The following is a 20,382-nucleotide window of genomic DNA, read 5'->3' as shown; positions in this document are numbered from 1 at the left end:
AATGTTTTGCTTTCAATTATTTTGTCTGATATTTGAGATGGAAAAAAAAGCAAAAGTGTGTAATTTCCAACGCGCTCAGTGTTGGCAAAACCAAAACCTTTAAAGGAGTTTATTATTTTATCTATTTAATCAGTTTTAATCAAACAACCGCTTTTCGTAAATGTTATGCAATTCTGTTAGTTTAGTTTGATGAGTGTCTTTGTTTTTATTTTGCTTTTTTTTTTTTTTTACCCACAATCTATATAACAGTACCGTCTATCTAAGTGCTCTGTGTTAGTCAGCTCTGAATTGCACTGTATTGTATGCTTGCATTTTGCAACAGTTTTGCACGCCGGATAATACAAGCATGATAACAATGATTACAATTTGTATTATTTCATGCCAGAAACCCGGACACATTCTAATATTTGAGCTCTTGACGTGGCAACGCATCACACAGTGGGTAGGCGGTGCGCTCAAGTCCCAGCTGTCAACAGCGTCTGACGTGGTGATGTAACAGTGTAACGTTAAACACGTCCAAAATGGCGGAATAACACCTGGGATGTGTGCGCGCGCGCGTGTGGGATTCATCTATAAACTTTATTTTATATACAGTTCAGTGGAGAAGCTTTGAGCAGGTGTGAAACATGCTATACAGTGAAAATGCGTTTTAAAATAGAAGTGTTAATGGTTTATATTGATCAGTTAACAAAATGGAAAATAATGAACAGAGGAGAAATAAAATCTTTTTTTCCACTCTTTTGTCCAATCTTCCAAATTAACATTTTCTAGATATTCTTGCACATCTAGGTACAGTTTCTGAAGGAACTTAGGATGTGGGCTGGTCCAAACACCTTGGAGAACAAACTACAAGTCCTTCTGTCTCTTCATGTAATCAATGACAGACTCTATTACTGTTAACTGTTACTTTCACCACCTCTTGTTCCTCTCTAAGATGAAAATAGTTGTTAATAACATTGTCTGTATGTTTGGGATCATTGTCCTGCTGCAGAATAAATTTGGGGCCACTCAGACACCTTCTTGATGGATAAGTATCTGCCTGTATTTTTTAGCATTGAGGACACAATCCTGACCAAAACTTGCAAGAAAACTCTACCGTGCTTCACTGTTGCTTGCAGACACATTATTGACAAACGACTTGTTTTTTGTGAAGAGTAAATATAAAAAAATCTGACTCCTCAGTCCAGAGCACCATTCTTGTGCACCCCAGTTCCTATTGGGTTTTTTTGTGCATGGTTAAATCGCTTAGCTTTGTTTCCGTGTCAAAAGTATGGCTTTTGGCTGCAATTCTTCCATGAGACCACTTCTGGTGAGACACCTGCAGATAGTAAATGGGTGCACCTGATGGGTCCCACTGGTTTCTGGCAGTTCTTTGTTAATGGCACTGCTGGACATCTTTCTATGTCAAAGGAAAGTAAGCATGGTGTGTGTTTTATCCGCTGCATTAAACCTACTTGGCCGACCACTACGTCTAAGGTCCTCAACATTGCTTGTTTCTTTGTGCTTTTTCATAGCTTGAACAGCACATCTAGTCTGCTTTGAAATTTTTGAGACATTGTTGATGCATTAAAATTCCCTTAAGTCTTGTTGCTGTGCTCAGTCTTGCCATAGTGTATGACCTGAGACATGAAATTTCCACAACCTCACCATAGTAGCAAAGTCTGGCTGTTCCTCACCCAGTTTTAAGCCTCCATCACAAATGTGTCTGTTTCAGTTAATGGTCATATTTCAACCTACATACTGTATAAAATGGATGATAAATTGCACCTGAGTGATGTAATAGATTGATATTTCACATTGACTCTAATTCTACAAAATCCCTGACTTTGTGCAAGTGTACATAGCATGCGGAATAAAAAAAAAAAAGAAAGCCAAATCTTGATTTTATTCGGATTTCTCTTCTGTTTATTTACTTTCCAATTTGTTAATTGATACAAATAAATTAGTAACACTTTTATTTTTGAAAGCATTCTCACTTTACAGCATTTTTCATAAGACGTGAGTTCAAATCCTTACTTCACCAAGCTTTCACTCCTGGGCTAACCCCTCTGTATAAATATAATAATTGTAAGGATTAGTGTCTGCCAATGCCATAAAGGTAAATGAAGTGTACCTCCCATTAGGGGTCGCCATAGCGGATCATCCGTTTCCATACCCCCCTGTCCTCTACATCTGCCTCCTTTAACAAACCAACTACCTGCATGTCTTTCCACATCCATAAACCTCCTCCTTGTCCTTCCTCTTTTCCTCCTTCCTGGTGGCTCTATCTTCAGCATTCTCCTACCGATGTACCCTATGTCCTTCCTCTGCACATGTCCAAACCATCTCAATCAGGCCTCTCTCGCTTTGTCCCCAAAACGTCCTTCATGTGCTGTCCCTCTAATTAACTTGTTTCTCATCCTGTCCATCATCGTCACTCCCAACAAAAATCTCAGCATCTTCAGCTCTGCCACCTGCAGCTCCGCCTCCTGTTTTTTAGTCTGTGCCACTGTCTCCCTACCATACAACATAGCAGGTCTCACCACAGTCCTATAAACTTTCCCTTTCACTCTTGCAGATACTCTTCTATCACAAGTCACTCCTGTCACTCTTCTCCACCCACTCCACCCTGCCTGCACTCTTTTCTTCACTTCTCTAACACACTCTCCATTACTTTGCACTGTTAACCCCAATAACCTAAACTCATCCACCTTTACCACCTCTTCTCCCTTCAACCGCACCACTCCACTGCCCTCCCTCTCATTCACACATGTACGCTGTCTTACTATTACTGACTTTTATTCCTCCACCTCTCCAGGCTCTTCTCAACCTTCTCCCTATTCCCACCACAAATAACAATATCTTCCCCAAACATCATAGTCCATGGAGACTCCTGACTGACCTTGTCCGTCAACCTATCCATCACCACTGCAAACAGGAAACGGCTAAGAGCCAATACTTGATGCAGTCCCACCTCCACCTTGAACCAATCTGTTGTTCCTACTGCACACTTCACTGCTGTCACACTGTCCTTATACATGTCCTGCACCACCCTCACATACTTCTCTGACACACATGACTTCCTCATACAATACCACAACTCACCTCTGGCACCCTGTCGTATGCTTTCTCTAAATCCACAAACACACAATGCAACTCCTTCTGACCTTCTCTATACTTCTCCATCAACATTCTCAGAGCAAATATTGCATCTGTAGTGCTCCTTCTACATGAAACTAAACTATTGCTCACAGATGGTCACCTCTTTTCTCAGCCTGGCTTCCACTACTCTTTTCCATAACTTCATGGTGTGACTGATCAACTTTATTCCCTTGTAGTAACTGCAGTTCTGCACATCTCTCTTATTCTTAAAAAACGGTACCAGCAAACAACTTCTCCTTTCCTCAGGCATCCTCTCACTTTCCAAAATCCTGTTAGGCACTCTTGTTAAAAACTCCACTACCATCTCTCCTAAACATCTTCACACTTCTAGCGGTGTCATCTGGTCCAACCGACTTTCCACTCTTCATCCTCTTAATCGCTGCTCCTATACACTTCCTGCTTCACCAACTCCACACAATCCAATCCAATCCAATTATATATATATATATATACACACGGAATATAAAGCACACCCATATATAAGCCTCACTAAATTTGACAAAGATCTTTATTTTAAGCATAAATAAGCCGCACCTGTCTATAAGCCGTCTACTGAAACTAATGAACTTTATACAGGCTTAAACGAAAGACAGTGTCTGTTACACGGTGTAACTGGTGAAATATGTTGCGCTTCCTTTAGGAGCATAGCGGTATTTTGGGAATAGCCTGGCGCCGCATTTTTCCGCTATTACTGCGTGTGTGGAGACCGAGGAATATGTCCTTATTATTTTCTGATGCTCATTTCTAAGTTTCTTTGACTAACCTGTAACGCTGTTGCCAAGAAAAATAAAAAAGCACGAGTTTTGGAAACCTGTCTGTGCTTATATGATTTCTGTTGCAACTGGACTTAGCGAGCTCTTCCTTCACCCAGACTCAACACGCTACAACGGCTTGTATCTAAACAGTAGCCTACCAAGAAAGTCATTGTTCACTGTCTTCCTCCTTCCTTTCACAACAATTTCTTTCGGGAGTTTATCTTTTGGCATCGTTGTGCATTTAAGTGGTGCGTTTTTTCGTTTCCGTTCGGAAATTTCATTGGAGCCACTGTTATGGGGCTCAGTTTTTTGGCTTGAAGTTTGTGAAACTGGGAAAAACCCAGAAAAAATTCATAAATAAGCCGCTTCGTTGTTTAAGCCGCGGGGTTCAAAACGTGGGAAAAAAGTAGCGGCTTATAGTCCGAAAAATACGGTATATATATATATATATATATATATATATATATATATATATATATATATATATATATATATACACACACACACACACACACACTCACCGGCCACTTTATTAGGTACACCTGTCCAACTGCTCATTAGCACAAATTTCTAATCAGCCAATCACATGGCAGCAACTCAATGCATTTAGGCATGTAGACATGGTCAAGACGATCTGCTGCAGTTCAAACCGAGTGTCAGAATGGGGGAGAAAGGTGATTTAAGTAACTTTAAACATGGCATGGTTGTTGGTGCCAGACGGGCTGGTCTGAGTATTTCAGAAACTGCTGATCTACTTTGATTTTCACGCACAACCATCTCTAGGGTTTACAGAGAAAGGTCCGAAAAAGAGAAAATATCCAGTGAGCGGCAGTTCTGTGGGCGCAAATGCCTTGTTGATGCCAGAGGTAAGAGGAGAATGGCCAGACTGGTTCGAGCTGATAGAAAGGCAACAGTAACTCAAATAACCACTCGTTACAATCGAGGTATGCAGAAGAGCATCTCAGAATGCACAACACGTCGAACTTTGAGGCAAATGGGCTACAGCAGCAGAAGACCACACCGGGTGCCACTCCTGACAGCTAAGAACAGGAAACTGAGGCTACAATTCGCACAGGCTCAACAAAATTGGACAATAGAAGATTGGAAAAACGTTGCCTGGCCTGATGAGTCTCGATTACTGCTGCGACATTCAGATGGTAGGGTCAGAATTTGGCGTCAACATGAAAGCATGGATCCATCCTGCCTTGTATCAACGATTCAGGCTGGTGGTGGTGGTGTAATGGTGTGGGGGATATTTTCTTGGCACACTTTGGGCCCATTAGTACCAATTAAGCATCGTGTCAATGCCACAGCCTACCTGAGTATTGTTGCTGACCATGTCCATCCCTTAATGACCACAGTGTACCCATCTTCTGATGGCTACTTCCAGCAGGATAACGCGCCATGTCATAAAGCGCAAATCATCTCAGACTGGTTTCTTAAACATGACAATGAGTTTACTGTATTCAAATGGCCTCCACAGTCACCAGATCTCAATCCAATGGAATCATGTCAATATGGACCAAAATCTCTGAGGAATGTTTCCAGTACCTTGTTGAATCTATGCCATGAAGGATTAAGGCAATTCTGAAGGCAAAAGGTCGTCCAGCCCAGTACAGGTAAGGTGTACCTAATAAAGTGGCCAGTGAGTGTGTATGTATATATATATATATATATATATATATATATATATATATATATATATATATATATATATATATATATATATACACACACACACACGCACACACAATATATGTGCCTAAAGAATTTAGATATACAGCTTCACAAAAACTCTACACTTTAAAGGAAGAACACCCAGTTGTTATAAATTCCAATTCTGTATGATTGTGGTTTTATTGTCCGTTTAAATTGTCAAAATAACAGATTTGCTGAGATCAGCTGTAGTTCCTGGCCAGGCATAATGAAATGCACAAGCCGAGAGCTCTGCCTTAGTTCAAATTGTGGAATCCCATTAAAACGGAACTGAGCATACAAAATAAGCACGTGCCCATGAATGTGTGACTGTGTTTAATATACTGTTTGTAAATCTTTTATTTGCATGTCATCCTTTTCTATAGTCTAGGTAGCTTATTTCACAGATTTGTTCAAAAGATATTTAAGCATGTTGTCATTGATAAAACAATAAAAGAAGCATTTGCAGTTTATAGTCTCTTCTGAAAGTATTGAAATGGCTATATAGATTCTTAGTGTTTTTGCTATACACACCACATTTGGGTTTGCGATCAAAAGATGAGTACGAGACATCAGATTCTAATTTCAGTTTTTACTTTATGATGTTTAGATACACACGTGTTAAACAGCTTAGAACATGGCATCTATTGGTGGCAGACCATGCAATGTTAGGTGAGCAAAAGTATAGGAACAGCTGCATATCCCTTGATTGCTATAACTACATTATGCATATAAGCAAGTGGAATCACCAAACTTTTGCATTCTTCATTTGCAAGATTCCAGATTTGTACGCAGCTTCTTGTAGATAAAATGCATGCTCAGTCGGGATTCTTAATACTGGTTAGTTGTTGGCATCTCGTGGCACCGCCTCTAGATTTCTGTTCTGTTTCTTTTAAGCATTTTTGTTTTTTTCTTTATTATTGTATTGTTTATACACACTGCTTGTGCAATGGCTCTAAATTATTTTCTTCTCATGCTAAATGATTATCTTTTTCCTTATTAACAGCTCTCTGGTCTTCATGATGGTTTAACTTTAACATTAGGTGGATTGGCTGCACTAAATTACACTATCAGTGTGTGGTGATGGGATATGATTGAAAAATTAATACTGAAGATGAACGAGGAAATTTTAAACAAGTAAAAAATTTAAAGTATAGCGCACAGAGTAGGTGTAGAAATAATTATGAGAAATGCTAGTATGGGAAACTAACCCCAGAGGCACTACAGAAACAGATTCTATGGCCAGCTATATTGTATTGAGTGGCTCTATTCAAGTGCAGTTACAGGGAACACATTATACCCCTAATGAGTCAATTAACTACTTAAATTGACACATTATATATATATATATATATGTATATGTATATATGTGTGTTTTTTAAGGAGCAGAGATGGCCAAAGTACACACATTCTTCACTCAAGTAGAAGTATAGATATTTGTTTTTAAATATTTTTTAACTTTAACTAAAAAAAAAGTGTAAAGAAGTTTGGGCTCTGAAATGTACTCAAGTTAGTTTTTAATGTCAGGCTAGTAACTGGACCTCACGTCATATCAATAAAAAAATAAATTATATTGTTACCTAATAAATGTGTTTAGGCTAAACAACCTCCATATAGAAAACAATAAAAGATCAGGTACGTCTGTTCTGTCATGTTTACGTCGCTGACTCCCTCTGCTTTGCTCATTGTTAGCTTCATAACTAGACTACGCCTGTGGTGTGTGTGAGAGCCAGGAAATGATAGACCAGTGGTAGATTGAAAAAGGTTGGTCTGAAAACGGCAAGAAATGAAAAAAAAAAAAAAGTCACCAAATAGATTAAAACTAAAGAAACAAGTCAGTTTTGAAAATGTAAGTAGAAGAAAATAAAAATGTGTAAAGAAAAAAGTAATGAGTGAAAGTAAAAAGTATAAAATATGGACGTAAAGTACTGATACCAGTAAAATGTACTCAAGTAAAAATATGAAATATTTGTACTTTACTTCCCATCTCTGTTAAAGAAAAAATTTTTTTTTATCAGATTTAAAAAAAAAAAAATACATTACTACACATTAATGCATATGTAAATTTAGGAAAATCAAGTCCTCCCTAATTGTACCAGCTACAGATGCTTTCCAGTCACTCTAAACAGAGCTGCTCTGTGTACTTGCACTACTAATTCAATTTCTGTACCATGGTTTTGGCCTGCCATGTCCTCCCATGTGCTGGCACCTTTTTCAGAGTGAGGAAAAAAAGTCACAGCTACCATGGGACAGGAAGAATTTTATGACATGATTCAGAAGCTTAAAGAAGTTTAAAATGTGTTAAATTACATCACTGATCAAATTGGCTATTTGACTGGAAGAATATTGAGAATTAAAATGTATGGCTATGCCATCATTAAGCTTCAGTCCACAGACTCAAATCACACTTAATGCTTTGAGTCCACAGGTGGAAGTCTATAAATGTGCAAGGACGCCCCCTGATGGTGAAACAAAAAAAATGTTGGTTAAATTTGGGAACCAAAATCCTAAAGCTGATAACTATTCTAATCTTCGATCTACAATACGTAGACTTGGCTGTTTGTCTGCTGTCTAATCAGAGCTGATGTATGTGGATCCCCCCTCAGTCTGCATGGGGTCAGGTATTCAATCCTTACCCGGTATACAACAGTTTGCAAGTGTGTTTAAACTGACAACAGCTCTTGTATTCCGTTGCCTTAACTGCAGTATTGTTCCCAAAAAATATTCCGGTTATTACACATTGCATTTTGCCATTTCTAATTTTTATTTTCGTAAAATCTTACAAGTAACACAGTGCACATCTTTTAAACTAGTACAGAAAGCAAAAAGGGCACCACTGATATTCTTTGTAATAGGTTGGTGAATAAACGCCTCATTTCCTGCCCAATGTACATTAAACTGCTTTGTAATTAAGACTAGCTGAATTTAGCACCAAACCAGAGAACAAGGTTTCCAAATACCAAATTTCTGCAAATGCAACAGAAGAACCACAAGTATTAATTTTTTTCTTAAGATTGCCATCAGCTAGACATTCACTGGGGGCAAAATTCAATTACTTATTAAAACAAAAAACAAAAAAAAGAACCAACAACAAACAAAAACAAACCTTGGGACAATTTGCACTGATATTAGAAAATTATTTTGATCTGTTGTCCAAACCTTGGCATAGTGTTTAATTTGGTTGCCAATTCTTTTTTTTCCCTTTTTTTTTTAAAGGAGGAATTTTTGGCCAGAAGTGTACAGTCTATAAGTGAGGATTGACAGATTTCAAAATGACCTTAAACATTAAAAAGCTCACACTACCCCGAAAAATAGAAGTTTCACGCATACAGGTGGCATTCAACATTCAAGTACCAGTGTTTTTGTACGCTCTTTTGGTCAAGTTCACATGAAAACGATCACTTAGGTTTATAAAAATAAATATTTCTCAAAAATGCTTAATAAATTACACAAACTAGCAGCAAAAAAGTAGAATCTAGTAATCTGTGTGCAAGTAGCTAAATTCCCCTTGCCGATTCCCTGGTCCCAAATTAATCCTGGCTAAATATTGAGAACCCCTCCGTTTTGTAAACAAGCTGCATTCACAGGCTTACACAGAATATTGGAAGCCTAAGGACACACACTGAAGACTTATATAAAACTCTCGATGTGCAATAAAATAAGTTTTTGTAAAACTGGGCATAACATACAAGGGCCTAAACCTAAATAGCACCACTTGTCTCAAGTTACCACAATACTGGTCAAGTGCATCCACTTCAGTTCACTTTTTTTTTTTTTTTTTTTTTTTACCACGTCAAAAGGCACAGCATGCTTGAGGAAATCTATTGCACTTCAGTAAAATGTAGTATCATGCCCTCACCCCCCCCAACCTCCTAAACACCTCAACTGCTTAAAGGGAGTGCCAGTTGCAAAGAGTGACTGCCGACCTAGTCTCCACACCATCACAGAGGTCCTCAATTAACTTGGAGGGAAGGGGAACTGTAACTTTTACTTTCTCCAAGACACCAAGAAAACACCAGCTACAACTACTACCAAAAAAAATAAAATAAAAAGTGTATTAGCCAAAACTCCAATGCCACTAGTCTCTGCTTCCTACTGTGCAATTCCGTTCTGTATAAACTGTTCCTGATTTCCCCTTCACCCCTCCCCCTTCTTCCTCTCTTCAGAGGTCTTGCAGGGAAGCAGTTTCTCTAGACTACACAGGTCACTATAAATTTTAGGGCAACTTGAGAGGGAGGAAGTGGAAGAAAAAGTCACTAAGATGTTATTTGATATTGAAAAAGGAAAGCCTGCTTCAGAAATTTGTTGGACTATCTACTTGACCAAAAAAAACAAGAACACTTGCCATGCGAATTGCTGCAGAGACTGGCATTTAGGGCCTGTCTACTCAGACAGCGGTCCGAATACAGCAACTTGAACTTTTCACTAATGCAGTAGCTCGTAGTTCACGGGTTTTGTCCGTTTCCAAACGTATTTAGTAAAAGTATAAAACATAACTGCCACTCCACAAAAGTTCAAGTAAGAAACAGAATGAAAAACAAAAACGTCCAAGCAGCACCCATTACTGAACTGGCTGCCTGAAAACATGATTCACATAAGAGCATACTAGTGTTGTGCATCCAAACACTGGTGTGAATGGAGGTACAAACTGCTCACTGTGGTTACCGATAATATATTGGAATGGCTTGCTAAAGCTTTATTTTTTTCCAGATGACTACCACATCCCTTAGAGGTACCTCTCCAGGATAGAGTGAGCAAGATTAACATTTTCATCAAGATCTTCCTTTCCTTTGCAAAGCAAAGGTAAAAACCAATGTAAAGAGGGGCAGGTACATTTCTGTAATGTGCCTGGTTTCCCTTGTGATTAATTTGATGTTCAGAACAAGGTTTTGCCTCCAGAGCCAAACCTTCCTAAAGTTGCCAAGGTTTGAGAAATCTTTTGTGCCTTCAAATAACCTTTTGAAAAAAAAAAAAAAAAAAAAAAAAAACACAAAATAAAAATAAAAATGCAAAATACAAACTGTGGCCAATGGTCAGCCATGATGTTTCTAAAGTAACGAGTCCAAATTCAAAAAAGGCACAGTATATTGACAAATGATTCTCCTTTACTGCAAAAAAAAGCTGTGATGTAGTGGAATAAAAAGTAAGAGCCAAAAACAAGTGACATTTCCACTTTTTGCCTTTCCACAGACAGGCAGATTCCTTCTGTGGCCAATGTATTCCAACTCCTACAGCCAGTGATGCATTATTCCAGGATGTGGTCAGAGAATCACAGGTGTTAATGTACTGTAGAGTTTTTGAATGCTACACAGCGTTGATAGCCTGGCTTAATTACATGTGGTTTCCATTCAGTGAGTTTGGTGTGGGGCCCACTGATCATAGGGAGTGGAAAGGTGCGCGTGTGGTAAAAGTGGTTAGTTTCCCCACCAGTCCACCTGAGAGTAGTTTCCACCATAACCATCACTGTTGTAGAAATTTCCGAATGCCCCTGCGGAAACAAAATTCCAGATAAGGAATATTAAAAGAACTATAGTGCATCCTTGAAACTTGCATAAACACTTCACACACACAGACCTTACATTAAAGCTTAAAAAATCTTTAAAAGCTACTCCCCCCCCAACAAGTGTGTGAAACTAACCCTTAGCCCCGCCAAATCCACGGCCGCCAGCATGGCCACCGGAAGTACGAGTGACACGATTTCCAAAGCATCCACTAGGGTTGCTGCTGCTGGTTTGACGGTAGTCCCTGGCTCCAAAACCTCCAGAGAACCTAACAAAAGGAAATATATTTCCTCAGATTAAGAATTACATGCACCAACAAGCTCATTTGTCTCATGTCAGGCCAATTACCAACCACAAAACTTCAAAAGCAGAAAATTGTCACCTCTTTGATCGGCCACGACTGCTGCCTTTGTGCTGGTGCTCATAAGACAGGCTTTCTAACCACGATGGCACTTCCTGTTTGGCCTCCACCAGGATGTCCAGGAGGTCTTTTGTAATGTTGCTGTTCTTGTCATTAAAGAAAGAAGTGGCGAGACCTGAACAGAGAGTTAGAATTCATTGTATTAAGGATTGACAATTTGATTACGTTTACACACAGACACATTCAGGTAGATCATTACCGAGATTTCCCACACGACCAGTACGGCCTATGCGATGAACATACTCCTCAATGTCACTGGGCAGGTCGAAGTTGATGACATGTTTCACATTGCTGATGTCAAGCCCACGTGCAGCCACCTGTGAAACATGGAAAATTATTCAGCAATACAAAAAAATAAAATAAAAGATCATGCCAAGATAAGAAAAAGAAATGCAAAAAGTATTTTAAAAATTGGCTTACAGCAGTGGCAACCAGAATTGGGCATTTTCCAGAGCGAAACTGATGGAGGGCCTCCTCGCGGTCTCTCTGTGAACGGTCACCATGGATACTGGTGCAGGCATAGCCCTCACGATACAGAAAGTCCTCAAGTGCATCAGCACCTTTCTTGGTTTCCACAAAAACCAGAGTCAAAGAATCTTTGCCTGTGAAAAGGGAGAAAGATTTTAAGACCGCCCTTTCTGATCAAGATTTACTGAAGGCACATCAAAACTATAGATGCTTTCCATGAAACTCAAGCTATAGCGCTCGCTCACACACAAAAAAATCCAAAGGTTTAACAACTCAAAAGAATGCGTAAATGTCCCTAAAATCTATAGCTTGAAGGAAATGATGCATAATGAGAAAAAACATTTAAGCAAAAATAATGCAAATTAAATGTGTCAAGAGTGCGAAATCAGAGAACCCTTATATTTCATGGTTAACCACCACACACAAAAAATAAAATGAATAAAAAACAAAAAAAAAAAAAACACCCCACACATTTAGGGAATGTAACGGTGTAAATAAATTGAGAGTAATGAGACTTGCAATGATACTAGGAGCTAGGTGGGACAGGTAAGCAAAACGCTACTTACTAGGTTTTTCACTGTTTTCTCCAGAACCATCCTGACCCTCACCTGGCATGACTGGATAAAATCAGATCTCAATAAGCTTTACACATATTTCTACAATCCTGAACAGTTTTTCCATTTATACTAAAACTGATTAAATGTCTGATAAATGCTAACAGAAGTAATATCCCTTAGCGGCTTCAAACGCAAGCTATTTAAAGTCTATAGCGCTCCTGAATTTTGACATGAGAATCAATTGCTGTGGGGGTTCTCATCTCAGTGTTCTGGTAACTTCAATATACAAGAGAAATTAGAAACACTAAGTCACCTGTGGCATTCAGAAGGTCAAGCAAGAAGGATCTTTTATCATTCTCTTCTACCCAGACAACTTTCTGTGTAATGTTCTCAGAGGTGGAGCCCACACGGCCTACAGCCAAGAAGATGTAATCTTCCAGGAAGTCACGTGCCAATATCTAAAACACAAATGGTCTAATTAAACTTGGCTCACAAAAATTTATTCAAAGGCATCATGAATGTTCAATAGCTGTTTTTATTAAAAAAAATAAAGGCAATCCTATATATTCTTTGAACAAATATTTATTTATTAATGCCATTTATTTACCTGGATTTCCTTTGGAAAGGTGGCACTAAACATCATAGTCTGGCGCATCCCTTTAGGGGGCATAGTATCCTGCTCCACAATACGACGAATCTGCGGTTCAAAACCCATATCCAGCATCCTGTCAGCTTCGTCTAAAACCAAGTAGCTGCAACACGAAGAAAAAAAAAGCAGAGTTAATTATGTAAAAAATGAATGAAACAGAATCCTGCCTCAACTTAAGAAAATAAATAAATGCAGTTTAATTTGCATATCTTCACAATATTAAACCAGGATTTGTTTGCTATGCCAGAAAGTTACTACTTACTTGCAGTAATCCAAACCAATCTTGCCCCTCTCCATCATGTCTACAAGACGACCAGGGGTGGCAACTAGCAGGTGGCAGCCCCTCTCCAGATCGCGAATCTGCTGGCCAATGTCAGCTCCTCCGTATACTACACATGGGCGTACACGGGAACGATACGCAAACTACAAAAACAAATTTAAAAGGAGACTGTTAGGATTGGGTTTTCAGATCACAAAATAAGGTTTAGTGATCTGAACTTTCCCCAAGTTACCTTTCTAGCCTCATCATAGATCTGAAGAGCCAATTCCCTTGTTGGAGCCAAAACCAGAGAAAGTGGGTACTGCTTACGACGTCCATATCTGCCATTTTCCTGCAGCATTGAAGAAACCATTTTACCAAACGTACAATTGGAACAAAACTTCCCCCTAAAAAAAAATCAATCCCACTGCGAATCATACGCACATAAACCAACTTGCCTGATTGTTCTTTGTAGCCTGCAAGGCCTCTCCTGGTCCATCTGTGTATATCTGACTCAGCACTGGCAGTAAGAAAGCTGCAGTCTTACCAGAGCCTGTCCAGGGGAAAACAAAGTTAATAGGAAATCCACAACTTTTGCACACATACTATTTAAATATAATTCACACAGTGCTGTGCCTCTTACCAGTTTGTGCACATGCCATCAGGTCTCTCTTGGATTTGATAATTGGAATGGCGTATTTCTGGACCGGAGTGGGGCGTGAGTAGCGAGTCAGGTTGATGTTTCCCATAATAATCTCACCCATGTCTAAATCATGGAACTGCATCACAAAACAGAATAAAGATTTACCACTACAAGCAGAGTCAGTTCTATAGAGGTCTCAGGCAGAGAGGATTCTGAAAAACAGCTGAATGATGATACTCACAATCTCAATGTGTTGAGGACAGTCGTGGCCAGTGGCTTCAACAGGAATGTCATCGTATTTCTCAAAGTTAATCCCGGTGTTGCTTCCAGAAAATAGCTCACTATAAAAAGCAAAATGCAGTCAAATGTACATGTAGAAACACTTGGGCACAGAGTCAATGTTACACATCACAGTTTCAATAGAAACAAGTTTTCAATTCTTAAAATCAGCAATAATATAATCTCACTGTGCACGTTATTGGAAACAGATAAAAGGTTGAAGTTTGACAATGCGTCACCCAAAAAAAAAAAAAAAAAAAAAAAAAGACGTTTTAGAGAGGCTGCGAATATGGGCATCAAAGGATAGTGAGGGGCAGAGTATAATACCTAAATTTCTAACAGTAGCTGAGGGGAAAATCGTAGTAGCATCCAGTTCAAGACTAAAGTCCACAGATTTGTTTTTTTATTAGAGATGGGGGACCAGTTATCAGAATGTCAGTTTTACCCAGATTCAGGCTAAGAAAATTTGAGTGTAGCCATTGTTTTAACTCGCTAACACAGGAGGAGAGTGAGGATTTTACATTAGCAGAATCTGGTTGACAAGCAGTATATAACTGAATATCATCAGCATAACATTGATAACTAAAACCATGTCTACGAATGATGTTGCCAAGTGGCTGAATGTACAGAATGAATAGTAGTGAGCCAAGAACAGAGCCCTGTGGGACACCCTGTTTAAGTAAGACAGTAGGAGATTTGGAATTGTGTATGGAGATGTAATATTGCACGCCCGTGAGATAAAAGGAAAACCAGGATAGTGCAGAGCCTGATATACCAAATTCCGCTAAGCGGGAAAGTAAGATCTTATGACAGACAGTATCAAAGGCAGAGCGGAGGTCTAATAACAGAAGTATAGTGAGACTACCCGAGTCTCCGATGAGTAAAAGATCATTAACAACCTTTTCTAGCGCAGCCTCCGTGCTATACTGTTGGCGGAAGCCAGATTAAAAAATATCTAAGAGGTTGTTACCAGCTAGGAATGACTGCAGCTGAGAGGCCACAGTCTTTTCCATGATCTTTGATACAAATGGCAGGTTGGATAGGGCGGTAGTTGGATAAGTCTGCCGGGTCCAGATTAGTAGACCTTTTAAATACACTGTATATCTGCATGTTTGTTTACTTACTTTTCCAGCCTTTCATTGGGAGAGAGTGGTTTGGACCAGTCCTCTTCATCTCTAGCATCCTCAACCCACCGACTGTTTCCACCACTCCCGAAACCTCCACGCTCATACCTAAACGATGCAGTGAAAAAAATGTAAATCTCCATTGAGTAAGAAGCTATCGGTAACAGCAAAAACTTCTTATTCTCAGGGCTTCCCATAAAACATTACCTTCCCCTGGAAGATCCACGATCACCACGCTCAAAGAAGGCAGATTTGTTCCTGTCAGTACGCCCACCAAAGCTATTATAGGCATTATCTTTTTGGGCATTCCAGGCACCTCCATCTTTGTTTTCATAGCCAAAGCCTGATCACCAAAAACATTCAAATCAGATTATTACAATTAAAGGCACCAAATAAGTACACAGATCAAATGTACCCCATTACTATAACAATGAAACTTAAGCTTTTGTATTTGCCTGGGTTTTGTACTGGTTGAATGGCAAAGGATCCACTGCCCCTGCCTCTGAAACCACCTCCTCGGCTGCCGCGGTCATTGCGTATGGACCCACGGTTACCAAACGCGCTGCTCCCATTCATGTAGCCATCACGACCATCATTAAAACCATTCACAAATCCATTGCTTCGTCCAACATCCCATCCACCTGGAACATCTTACGGTAAGAGCAATTCACAATAAATGACCGACATAAAAACAATTATCAAAAGGAAAAAAGTAGCCTACACACTGAAAAGCTTTAAAATCTATTCTGGAGTCCTTATAGGCACATTATATTTAAGCCTTCAATAGTTATTTCAATTCAAAGAGAAGAGAGACTCCCTAGAATAGTCAAAAAACTAATTTAAATCACAAAAAACAATATTTTGAAACATTAACCATGATACAACCTTTAACTGCATGAAACTATGCCAGCTTATGACAAAGGATTTACAGAAAATGGCAGAGTAATATCTTTAGTCTCAAATGATCAAGACAATAAAGTGACATCTCTGAAACTGCCTGTTTACAGAATACCATGCTAAATAGTGGTTTCCATGTTGACTTCATTGAATAAAGAACTGGCTCAAAGCTCCCTATTTAAAATGAGAAATAAAAGTGCAAACATAGTTCGTCTCCACACCGGTGTGGAGAATGCAATCCTTTTTACATGCGGAACATAGTTTAAATTCAAGTTCCCTTAGGAACGTATAAAGTGGCAGACCACAAGTTTGTTAAGTCTTTGCCCCGCACTTTGAGCAAATTCTTTTAATTATTATACCTAAACATACAACAATGCCAGGGGTAAAAATTTTTTTTAATAAATTAATTTATTCCACAACAAAGGATGAGATACTAGATTTAGCATAGTGTCACTGTGGCTACTTACTCCGCACCGGAAATAAGATCCGTTTTGTGCACGCATTAAAATGCTAAAGAGTCCAGTGTTATTCCCTAACCAGGAAGTAGCTAGCAGCTAACGCTAGCACAATGGATTATTTAACATTCTATGTCGAGCGGCAAGACATTTTCTTAAAAGGAGAAAACCCTGACAATTTCACATAGAGGGAGTGAATGGAGAAAGAACAAAACGAATAGACATTTGTTAATACATGCTGAAATAAGTAGCAGCCAACATGATCATTCTTTTGAAAATGTTAATATTTAAATGTAAAAGCACACCTATATATTACCCTAAATACATTTCCATTTATTTAATCAATTTAATCAATATAATAAAAAAAGTATTGCATTTATTTGATTTATTCCTTTTGTTTTTATAAAATATTCTATAATGTTAGATAACCGAGCAGGCATTTTATTTAAAAGTTTTCAGAATGTAGACTGTTCTATAAAAAGGATATAAAAAGACTAAATTAATAAAATTGCACTGTACATTGCAATGTACTGATATTTTCCTTATATATTTCCATGTTAAGTGACACTTCCTGCAAATACTTTACTGCACATAGAATGCAGTCTTAGTGAGCAATAAATACATTTCCACTAAATAATTTGATGTAGGCAAGTTAAATGCATTTAAACTGTTTAAAGCCATAAAATACAACACGAAGCATCAATCAGCCAATTGTCAAATACATTTTTTCCAGTCACAGATTACACTTCCTTCTAAAGGCACCAGTTAATGTAAAGATCAATTAGAGGGTTCTAAATAACCTTAAACTACTGAGTTCCTTACAGAGGTTTATTTTGTGAAAAAGTAATAAGCAATATTTACCATTTTTGGGTGACTCTTTGTTCCTTAAATGGGGTGGAATGTAACGTCCTGGTGACAAAGAGGTTTTCTTTAGAACAAATTACATATAAAAAAAAAAAACAATCCTAAAACCTCACCATTTACTCTATTGTCTAATGAACAGGTTTCCAACCCTTGAACCCTGGAGACCCATCCACATTATTCTCCTAGCATCAACCCATCAGTGACCAAATTTCAAGATTAAAAAATTATTAAATGCTAGCTCTCTTAATAGTAACAGAAACTAATCAAACAATACTCACTGCCAGTGCCTCCTCCCTGGGCATCAGATTTCAAGTCTAGGGCAGCAATCTGAAAGCAGGAATATTTTGTAAATGGAAGAAGGGAAAAACAAAGCACTAGGCAATAGATTAAAAGTGCACGGTCATCTTGTCAATAGGAGTCAACCAGATAGTAATTTAAATAAATAGGCTACTGTATTTAAAACAATCTTTATCACTGTCCTGGCATTAGCAGGGTCACCTCAGGTAGCCTTTAAACTCCCTGTTGTGGGTTTTTTTTGTACAAGTCTACAGGTGCCCATTGGTTACACAAGCGGTTGTGTGAGCACCGACACTGTGTCATCACTTGCCAAATATAAACCAGGCTCCTCTGCGTATCAAAGTACCCATCATGGAGTTTCAGAGAACACACTTCTCACATGTCTGGTAAGGAGCATGCATTCACATTTCACTAACTGTTCCTATCAAAATAAGACGTTCTACATTACAGTAAACCATTTAATGTCATGCAGATATGAAAGTGGGTTGGACAGTTTCTTAAAACAGTTTTTAAAAACTAGCCAATTAATTTGGGGCATAGTAATCAGCTAAGTATAAAACCCACAAGCCAGCAAACTGGACACTGGAGAAGCGTGTGCAACAATGTGAACAGCCTTGTTGATCCTCTACCGCAGAGCTGTTCTCAAACCTGATTGGTCAGAGGATATTTGCGGCACAGCCCAGACATTACTGATAGAAACTTGGGACATTTTGATCCCAGTACGTACCAGGTCATCTTTATTGATATTGTACTAGCTTTTTTTTTTTTTTTTTAACCGTCGCCTGCTCTGTGTATTTGTAATTTATTCAGAATAAAAGTGTCTGCCAAACGAATAAATGTAAACGATTTGAGCGTTGCGTCAAATGGTTGTCACGTGGTTTGCAGCTGAAGATTAATCAAACGTTTAATAAAGTATCGTTGTTTGTAAGCGCGTTGTGCAAGTTACTAATTGGAATGGTTTATTTTAATAAAATAAATTTTTACTAATATATATATATATATATATATATATATATATATAATATATATATATATGTGTGTAAAGAAATAAAATAAATTAATTTTATTAAAATTAGAGATTCACACATACTAACTTGTCCATTATACATTAACTAGTCCACATTACACGCCAGTACATGTGAACTGAAGCGTGCCACGTTACCTGAAGCTAACTGTGCTAGCTAATAGCTGAGGCGCCGCGTCAATATGAAACAGGCCACAAAAAACCGACGACGACGGAAATAACCACTGAATAATCACTAAATTTTTCGTTCAACCATTTAAGTAACTTCCAACTACAAATAGGTATTCCGCAACAGTAAGCGGTAACTTAATGTGAGGGGGGAAAAGTGTCGCACTGAATTAAGCCGCTGCGCCGCCATCATCACCATCAGCTCCATCGACACCGCCAGCCTCCATTTTAACCCGCAAATTACGATACGCACTTAGCGAAAGAGCTAGCACCGGCTAGCACAGAGCAACATGCACAAGTGGGGGAAAACCGGCAAATATCTGCCGTTAAATATACAAATATAATTGTTAAGTACTCACCTGCTGTTCTAGACCGTGTACATTTTCGACGTCCACATGACTCATAACTAAAGAGTGTTGAGGATGTGTGCGTGTCTCGGAGAATGGGCTTCTTTGTTTGCCGGTTTGGTTTCTTTAGGCCTCCTTGTGCGATTTTATCGACTCGTTTTGGGATCAACGTTTAAACGAAACTGTTAACTTGATCAAATAATATCTAAAGTGCGTATAAAAAATAATAACAACTAGGTTTATTACAGTTTTAATATATAAAACTATGGTTACCTCGTCTCGACCGGCTCTAAACTCGACCTAAGCCTTTCAGCTAGTCTGTGTCCGTGACGGAATAAAACCCGATGTGAAGCTACTAATTTTATTGGCCAAGGAAGTGTGGCGTCATTCAGTTAGAATCTCGCGAGATGTTTTTCTCTCTCTCGCGCGCGCTCTCTCTACTGTATATAAATATAATAACAATGCGTTGCTATGATACCGCGTGTTTGGTCTCAAATAATTTTTTAAAGCACAGACTAAAACGACTTTTTAGTTTAGCTAAAATAGAACAGGTAAGATATTTATAAAATCATAGATGATAACGTGGAATTACTGGACCCCATAAATCAGACATTGAACTCAGCCATTATGGTTGCTCAAGCCAGTGCGCTCTTAGTGCTGGTCCCAGGACCGGATAAACTGGGAGGGTTACGTTAAAAAGGGCATCAAGCGGAAAACATGTATCAATCCAAATATGCGGATCACGGACCAGAATTTCATCCCGGACCGGTCGAGGCCCGGGTTACAAACGACCACCACAGGTATTGTTAACCAACAGGGTACCGGTTGGAAATTGGGC

The 20,382-nt window shown here is 38.7% G+C and overlaps 1 protein-coding gene across 2 annotated transcripts; it reads right to left on the bottom strand.

The window, feature by feature from the left end:
- Nucleotides 1-8,336: 8,336 nt before the first annotated feature.
- On the bottom strand, nucleotides 8,337-19,948 carry ddx3xb (DEAD-box helicase 3 X-linked b). 2 transcript variants are annotated; one of them, XM_083532725.1, is made up of 19 exons: nucleotides 19,557-19,948; nucleotides 17,987-18,035; nucleotides 17,706-17,753; nucleotides 15,948-16,142; nucleotides 15,700-15,835; nucleotides 15,493-15,600; nucleotides 14,331-14,430; nucleotides 14,090-14,225; nucleotides 13,905-13,999; nucleotides 13,700-13,798; nucleotides 13,450-13,610; nucleotides 13,146-13,290; nucleotides 12,852-12,996; nucleotides 12,548-12,598; nucleotides 11,934-12,115; nucleotides 11,713-11,830; nucleotides 11,475-11,628; nucleotides 11,230-11,360; nucleotides 8,337-11,079 (listed from the first exon to the last, which is right to left on the bottom strand). In XM_083532725.1, exons 1-19 carry the CDS (start codon nucleotides 19,599-19,601, stop codon nucleotides 11,006-11,008), a joined length of 2,172 nt encoding a protein of 723 aa, XP_083388851.1. In that variant the 5' UTR covers nucleotides 19,602-19,948; the 3' UTR covers nucleotides 8,337-11,005. The 2 variants fall into 2 exon arrangements, with proteins under 2 accessions (XP_083388851.1, XP_083388852.1); XM_083532726.1 differs by lacking the exon at nucleotides 12,548-12,598 and having other exon boundaries at nucleotides 19,557-19,900.
- Between the last annotated feature and the right edge of the window lie 434 nt (nucleotides 19,949-20,382).

The sequence above is a fragment of the Silurus aristotelis genome (assembly GCF_946808225.1).
Source record: "Silurus aristotelis genome assembly, chromosome: 2".
Classification (NCBI taxonomy): Eukaryota; Metazoa; Chordata; class Actinopteri; order Siluriformes; family Siluridae; genus Silurus; species Silurus aristotelis.
This window is presented reverse-complemented; position numbering and strand designations above follow the sequence as displayed.